General features: G+C 41.2%; 1 protein-coding gene across 1 annotated transcript; it reads right to left on the minus strand.

The window, feature by feature from the left end:
- Window positions 1-6,757: 6,757 nt before the first annotated feature.
- On the minus strand, window positions 6,758-8,281 carry LOC308322227 (sodium-dependent lysophosphatidylcholine symporter 1-B-like; the record flags this gene model as incomplete). The annotated part of the gene is made up of 1 exon (XM_080773421.1): window positions 6,758-8,281. The coding sequence occupies one exon, from the start codon at window positions 8,279-8,281 to the stop codon at window positions 6,758-6,760; it is 1,524 nt and encodes a 507-aa protein (XP_080629547.1).
- Window positions 8,282-8,971: the final 690 nt, after the last annotated feature.

The raw sequence follows: 8,971 nt of genomic DNA on the forward strand, positions 1-8,971 counted from the left end.
TTCCAAACATGCAAACATGACCCGCTTTAATTACTTTTTTTATGTCCAATGTATTTGCATTTCAGTTCATAATCATAAAGTTAACATAAAATATAAATGTATTTGAAATTAAATAAAAAAGATTACTTTTCAGGATTCCAATTAAAAAATAGGTGAAAATAATTCAGGATTCCAATTAAAAAAAAAAAAAAAAGCAGATCTACAAGCTCAAAATGCATCACACTGCGACACGTTTTGAGCTTGTAGATCAGCTATTATTGACTATATGCATTGTGGCCCTCTGGAGTGAGTTTGAAATATAGTGGGCCTCTCCATCATCAAAGTTTCCCACCCCTGCCCTATCCAATGTTTTGTAGCCTACTGCTGATGTTGGCAAATGGCAATAATAGCACAGTAAATATGATAATAATCTACAGTAATATGATGTGTGTAGTTCTTTATAGATCTAGCCTCTTCATTTTTATCTCAAAGTGCACCAGATTGAAGCATTTTCATCGCAAAAAATAAATAAAAATCTAAAGCCAAATACTGATTTGTTGTAAACTTATTTGGAACCTTGTTTTCAAAAATGCTATACAAATAAATGTTTGTTAGTAGGCCTATATTAGGCAGTGAGTGGTCATTTAAGTAAATGTAAACAACAGTTAACATGCTTAAACTTCATATTAGTCTTGTATGCAATACTTAGATCCTAAGTGTTGCAGTTAATTTTGCTCCTCTGTGTGGTGGTGTTATCCATAGTAAAGACCACTGTTTTAGAAATAACAGTGCTCTATACACTGACACGAAAACGCATATTCAGGGCGGAGTCACCACCCCCAGGGTAAGTTGTGATTTGCTCTCTTTCAATGCAATGCAATTTGCGGCATTTCCAAAACAATATTGCACAGAGTAGCGATTATCAAACGTATTTGCAATGCCATACGTTGAAAGATCTGTTGCCCGTGGACAAGGCACTTAGGCACGTTACCTCCGCAAGTTAGATATTGTCGGCATAGATCCGTATGTGATTAAGGATTGGAAAAAGTTGCATTGGCAGCCATAGAAAATTCTGCCCAGGGTAAATGTCCCGGATGTGACGTTTTGGGGCGTTCCTGTCTTGTTTCGTGTCAGTGTATACTAGGATATTATAACACCACCTACAGACCCCCATTACTCACCGCACTCTTATTCATCTAAGCAGACAGCTCCACCAGGTGTTGAATTCACTTAACTGAACTCAACCAGGCTGGTAGCATAGATGGCCTACCTGTCACATAAGGTTGTGGGAAAACAGAATAGTACTGTATGATGGCTTTATTTTTATTTTTACAACATAGTATAGTATAGTATAGTATAGCCAGTTGAAGTTGAGCCTCAGAGGCCACCATAGGGGCACTTCCTCATTGACAATCATCAGGTAACTATTTAAATGCCCTGTCTTCTTCCAAGCAGAAGTTTGGTGAATGCTGGCCTGGCCGTGGGTCTTGAGGCCTGGGTTTTTATAAATTTTACTGCCAGGGTGAGTAACATGTCTCATTAATGTAGTTTTAATCATGTTGTTCTGTAATCTATTCTAAACTATATGTTACAATTCAGGTTGATGTACATTCATGTGCCCTGTGCCAAAATAACTTATAACTTGATGAGATACTTTATTTGTTGTATAGTCTAATGTACTAAATGTTTGTTATATCCCGCCCTTAGATCTATAGCCTATTTTTCCCTTTTCGCTTCCTATATGATGAATTCCTGTTCTGTTCTTTAACTACATAGAAGTGTCTATTTGTTTGTCTCTAAATGTTTTGATGAATTGAACAATGTGGACCCTGTTGTAAACAAGTGTAAGGCTTAATTGGGTCGTCCACTCACAGTTAACAGTCTTTGTATTGAGTTTGTGCTTGAAATGTACTGTAATTCTGCAAACTGTTAATAAAGATTTCAATCAATCAATCAATCAATAGCCACTGCTGCTTTGTTTAGGTTGATTTTATCATTATTGTTTATTTCGAGTATTAACCTAGATCTAACCTACGCCTTTAGCTAGCTGCCCCTGTAGAAGTGTTGTCGCCCACTGGCCAGTTGACTCTGGCTATACTTATTGTGGTCAGTGATTGCCATTGCTTGTCTGTCTTTATCTCTGGGGTTGTATGGAACTGTATTTTAATATTCTACAATATATTGGTAGTTTTAACTATTTCTAATAAATACTGTTTATCCAGTGCATGCAGTGTTTTAACCCTTGTGTGGTAAATCTGAATGAATTCAATGTGTTTGGGGAAAACTCAATGTCTCGGTCTCATTGGCTTATCTGTGTTTTGGGGAACCCGATTTATAGCAGTTATTCATTCTATTCCTTGATACAAACAACATCAAGGTGGCGTAGTCGTACATTTTATAATATTAGTAAATTAGTAAAAGTAAATTCCTTGCCCACTAGGTTACAATAGTATGACATTTCTTTATGACATGTAATGGTTTGTTCTGTTAATAAAATAACAGACAAGCACGGCACAATGCTGGAGATGTAGAAGTGGCAAAGTGTAAGTGGTGGAAAACGTCCCCCAATGTATAGAAATAAATGTAGAAGTCCGGAATTCAAAATGTACGTTAGTTAAAAGTAGAATCTTTTGAAAATAGCAGATCTACAAGCTCACAATGCGTCGCGATTGGCGCATTGTGAGCTTGTAGATCGGCTATTTTCAAATGGCCGGAATGTATATAGGGCTTAATTGGTTAATTTAACTCTAAATGTACAATTTGTATAAGTACACATTTGTACATTCTATTTCCATTCTGTTCCATTTGTAGGCTACGCTCTCTGAGTTACAGACCCATAAGTGTCCATCTGGTTCCTAACCATCATCTAGCTGGGGACCCCCTGCAACTCCTTCAAGGACCCCTGGAGGTCCCCGGACCCCACTTTGGGAACCATGTGGTTTAGAAAGTCTAAATATATGGAGTTAAACTCCATCCCACAAAATGCCTTGTAGCGGGTATTTTTTGACATGTGGCTCCCTCTAGTGTTCTTTGTGTGTCATAGCCCTGTTCAGAATGCATAGCCGATCTACAATGGCATTTGTATAGGGTTCAAATGGTTAAAGGTAGGGTACGGGTACAGGTACGCTATATTCGGATAGTAAGCTATACTCATTTTCATGGCAGACCTGAAAATGCATGTTCTGCTTATAGGCTACTAAAGAGTTTGGAGAACAGGAGGGAGACTCCTGTTATTGAACATTCTACAGCAATGATTACCATCAGAATGTAGCGCTTTACCCTTTGATATGTCTTATAGACGTAAACCCCATGTGATTTCTGTCTAAAGGTCTTTACACACCGGTGAATTAGAGACGCAATGTTGTGCTTACTATGCAGACAGGAAGCAAAAGGGGAAGTATAGGTGACAGCAATCAATTGCAAATGATTTGCAAAGGTCATCAGACAGGCCAAGGTGTTGCCGTAAGTTTAAGTGAAATATACAGAACTAAAGCAGTTCCTACCTATAGTTTGACATGTATGGGCATACAGTTGTATGTGACTGTGTGCTGAGGAGTTATGTTTTGTATTAATAATCAAAATCTACAAAGTAACTAGTAACGTTTTCAAATAGGCTACATGCAGTGGAGTAAAAGTAGGCTGGCTATTTGGATCTGAGATGTAGTGGAGTAAAAGTAGGATATTGGAAATACGGTACTGCATTAAAGTAAAAGTAGCCTACTCAAGTACTTAAATGTTACTTAAGTACTTGAGTAAATGTACTTCCACCACTGCTGGTTGGGTGAGACTATGGCCTCACTCACACCTTCGCAAAAGACTGATTGTTGTATACAAAGGGTGTGATACATCTTGCCCCAATGCATTTCCAATGAGAGTCACAACATTTGTGTTGTATGAGGGGGAGGGGGGCAGTCGAAACGCAGCCGAAAGCCATACAACAGCTTGTAGTCCAAAATGTTGTATCAAACCATGTGACTTCCATTGGAAACTACATCTTGCTTACATCAATGTTGTATGCTAGATCGAAAGGTGTGAGTGAGGCCTATGCTGTCTTGTGAAGTGAGCGTGAAGAATAATGTGGACAGCTTTCTCAGCTGCAGGAGACACTAGAAATTAGTGTCTGATGAAATGGAGAAGCTCCATGAAGTCATGCTGAAGATTAAGCATAAACTAGTACATTGTAAACATGTTATATTGTTTTTAATTGCGTGGTTTAAATTGCTAGTTGGAAATCTAGTGTCTAGGCCTATATACAGTACATTTTATATTAACATTTTAGGAGTGAATACGTATAATATTTAGATGCCTGTGACAGCCAGACAATGCTGCTCCGCTTTTTCGACGACAGAAAAAGGACAAAGCCTACGACAGCTCCCGACCTGACGTTATTTTTGTCCTGGCGTACGTTCAAGTTCAAGGTTTTGCGGAAATGATAAATGCCGGCGTACGCAGAGTTGATAAATGAGGTCCTGATAGTGTCTATTTTATGTCATGATGATAAGAGCACACCTCACTTCACACGGGTGTGATTTTATTTTGTTTACGCTTTGCTTGTCGACGAGCCCTAACCCTAACCCAAAAAAACCAGTCCACTAACTCCTTTAGGTATACGTATGCTTTAAAAACCAGTCCACTAACTCCTTTAGGTATACGTATGCTTTAAAAACCAGTCCACTAACTCCTTTAGGTATACGTATGCTTTAAAAACCAGTCCACTAACTCCTTTAGGTATAAAAACCAGTCCACTAACTCCTTTAGGTATACGTATGTAAAACCAGTCCACTAACTCCTTTAGGTATAAAAACCAGTCCACTAACTCCTTTAGGTATACGTATGCTTTAAAAACCAGTCCACTAACTCCTTTAGGTATACGTATGCTTTAAAAACCAGTCCACTAACTCCTTTAGGTATAAAAACCAGTCCACTAACTCCTTTAGGTATACGTATGTAAAACCAGTCCACTAACTCCTTTAGGTATAAAAACCAGTCCACTAACTCCTTTAGGTATACGTATGCTTTAAAAACCAGTCCACTAACTCCTTTAGGTATACGTATGCTTTAAAAACCAGTCCACTAACTCCTTTAGGTATACGTATGCTTTAAAAACCAGTCCACTAACTCCTTTAGGTATACGTATGCTTTAAAAACCAGTCCACTAACTCCTTTAGGTATACGTATGCTTTAAAAACCAGTCCACTAACTCCTTTAGGTATACATACGTATGCTTTAAAAACCAGTCCACTAACTCCTTTAGGTATACGTATGCTTTAAAAACCAGTCCACTAACTCCTTTAGGTATACGTATGCTTTAAAAACCAGTCCACTAACTCCTTTAGGTATACGTATGCTTTAAAAACCAGTCCACTAACTCCTTTAGGTATACGTATGTAAAACCAGTCCACTAACTCCTTTAGGTATACGTATGCTTTAAAAACCAGTCCACTAACTCCTTTAGGTATACGTATGCTTTAAAAACCAGTCCACTAACTCCTTTAGGTATACGTATGCTTTAAAAACCAATCCACTAACTCCTTTAGGTATACGTATGCTTTAAAAACCAGTCCACTAACTCCTTTAGGTATACGTATGCTTTAAAAACCAGTCCACTAACTCCTTTAGGTATACGTATGCTTTAAAAACCAGTCCACTAACTCCTTTAGGTATACGTATGCTTTAAAAACCAGTCCACTAACTCCTTTAGGTATACGTATGCTTTAAAAACCAATCCACTAACTCCTTTAGGTATACGTATGCTTTAAAAACCAGTCCACTAACTCCTTTAGGTATACATATGCTTTCACATTGGAATGAGCCGTATAGCCGGTCCACTAACTCCTTTAGGTATACGTATGCTTTCATATTGGAATGAGCCGTATAAAACCAGTCCACTAACTCCTTTAGGTATACGTATGCTTTCACATTGGAATGAGCCGTATAGCCGAGTACGCATCCATCTTACGTGGAACGACATCCTCATGCGGTCCCAGGAACGGTTGGGTGATCCACTCCGGGGAACGGTATACGCATCGTTCACACTATACCACAACATCTGCAAAGTGGTCCTGAGTGCGCACCCGGGACCATAGTTGTGAATCCGCCCTGAATTACCCATATTGTTTTGAGGAGAAAAATAAACAAAAAATGTTAACTGTATTGGTAGCCTACTGCATGTATTGTTCCTGTATACACATTAGTGGAGGTGCTAGGTTAACATCAACATACAAATACGACTAGTCCGCCTCCCGCAAAAATAAAGCAAATCTGTATTGTATTATCTGTCTAATGGCCCTGTCTAATGGGTACTAACTAATAGGTATACTGTCTAAGGGGTACTGCACGGAGGCCGTCAACAGAAAAAATAAACAATAAAACAAAGAGTACAAAGTAAATGATGACACAAAAAATTATAATGGCAGCATGGGAGTTCAGGGACATAGCAAAGTTTAGCAATAAAAGTGTGCTCAGTGGAATGCATATTTCCATGGCACATATAGTCATACGTGATATATTCTGACATTCACATCATTGGCCGTGCATGTGTAAGAGTTGGTGCTTGCGCTGCTATCGGCCCCGCAGTCTGCCAGATTAGCTGCGGACACACAGACACACACAGGACTCCATATTTTATGCTGAAACTGCAGATGTTCTTGCAGCACTATGATCAATGTTATAATAAAAGATAGAGATGTATAAGTTATGTAGCAGGTATCCAGCATTGGCCTGGTTATTGCTGGGTGAAACGGGCACAAAGTTGGAGGCCAGTGTATGGATGTCAGCTCTAGACAATGGTGGTGTCTGTAGAGCTCATTTCGGATTTTGCCTGGCTCATTTCAGACTTTGCTTGGCTTTCCTGTCGTTCCAGGAGCACTCTGCGGTTTCTTTGCCTCCTTTTCTCATCTATTGGATAAGAGTAGAATATATACAAGCCAAACAAAATGAGGACGATGGGCACAACAGAGATTAGAATTTTTAAAGTCATCTTAACCTTATATGGTTGATCACAGCCTCGAGGAACATAGCCTGCCATATCTAAGGCCAGTGTGGAAATGCCCAGAGAAATACCATTGGCAAATTTGATGAAGAAGACGTAGAAGGAGTAGAATATGGCCTCGTGGCCGGTGGACTCGGGGTTTGCGACCTTGAAGTCATCAACCACATCGGGAAGCATCGACCACGGCAACAGCAAGACTACGGCCAAGCTCACTCCCGCAGCAAATATGAGGCAGTAGGTGAGCATCAGGTTGTTCTCCACCAGAACCAATAGAACCATGAAGGGCATTCCAAAAGGGATTCCAAAGTAAACGGCCGTCTTCTTCCCATAACGCGTCAGGAACCACTGCCAGAAGGGGATGGTCAAGCAAGCGGAAATCATGCCGAGCAGTAACATGTTCTGGAAGTCATCTCTGAAGCCCAGTGCATAGATGGCGAATGAGGCAAAGTTCCCTTCCAGGAAAAAGTAAGCCATTGATGTTGTGACTAAGCCACACATCAGTTTGAGATAGGGTCCGTGTCCAACCACCATCCTTATTGCCTGTGTGAAAGACTTTGTGTGGGGATGACAAGATTCTTTTTTCTCACTCACCCCAAAGAACAACACAACGACACAGAGAATATAGATGGTGCAGAGAACAGCAGCAGCAATCAAGTAGCGACTTTTTGTTTCATCCAGGGGGTCCAGTGGGTCGGTAGAATTGGCATCACTTTTGCACGGTGCGTGTTTCACTATCTGTCCCTGGATGGCTGTGGCTATCACAACGGAAAGGACCTCCACGGTCATCCTGTAGGCAGTGCACGAGTCTCTCTCTGTCTGCTCTGAGGTAATGAACATTATGAGGGAAGTGTAGGGCACGTGGAAGCAGGTCTGTAGTGTCTGGAAGATGCAGCAGAACGACACGTACCACAGCAAGAGCCCTGGGGTATCACCCATTAAAGAAGGGGGAACGTACCATATGAGGAAATAGGAAATCACAGCCAATGGCGTGGACGCCACAATCCAGGGCAGCAGTTGTCCGTACCGTGTCCACGGGCTGCGGGCGACCAGGTATCCCACGGTCGGATCCGTTATCGCATCCCACACTCGGCCCCCAAACAGGATGATAGACGCGTAGGAGGCGTCCAGCTCGACTATGTCCAGTAGGAAAACCTGCAGGAAGAGACCCAGCGGAACTCCTGTGATCTGGTAAGGCACTCCGCCAATGGCATAGCACAGTTTACTCCACAGCGACAGTCTGTTCCTCGGCTCATTGGGACGAGCGATGTGATCCGAGCTACTCTGATCTTCCTGTTTAGTCGATGAACTCATATTCGATGCCAGAGCCAGAGCCTGTATACTTAGTTGTTACGATGATACAGTTTAGACTCTATAGGCCTTGTTCAACGTCTAAGGAACGTGTAAGGAATTCACAACCATACACCTTATGTGTTATGTCTTATATAGGTTGAGCAAGTGCTGATCTGTCGTCACACACTAAACAAACCGTTGCCTATGTTACGGGTCCAGCGATGAGTATGACATTAACAAACTGTATCTGTATTAACTCTGGTACCTTTATCGGACATGTCATTATAGGGTCAGGCAAACAAAAAGCTTTAGTCACTGTCAGTGGTGGTTCTCAACCTGTGGGTCAACAAATGTGCGGTCATTTGATTATACATATTTTTAGAATACTAGACCTGTGCCCGGCTGTAGAGCACCGAGTCTGTGACGATGGAAGTTGGAGATCGATGCCCCACCTGGCTATGCAATGCCCGTTGTACACGTTCCAATGATCTGTCTGTGTCCCTTTTATGCCCATATATGGCGATTTCTGTATCTCTCTCCCTGTGTCCCTTTATTCCTATATATGGAGCATCAGGCATGCCCAAATATGAAGGGTGTTGCCTAATCTCAATGTGACATCATGGAATCGACAGGTGAGGTCCACTGGCAGAGCCTGCACTCTGCACCGGGCACTGCACTCCACCCTGTGGTGGTATGGAATGCCTGTGCCAA

Source organism: Protomyctophum bolini, assembly GCF_963924005.1.
Source record: "Protomyctophum bolini genome assembly, chromosome: 10".
Classification (NCBI taxonomy): Eukaryota; Metazoa; Chordata; class Actinopteri; order Myctophiformes; family Myctophidae; genus Protomyctophum; species Protomyctophum bolini.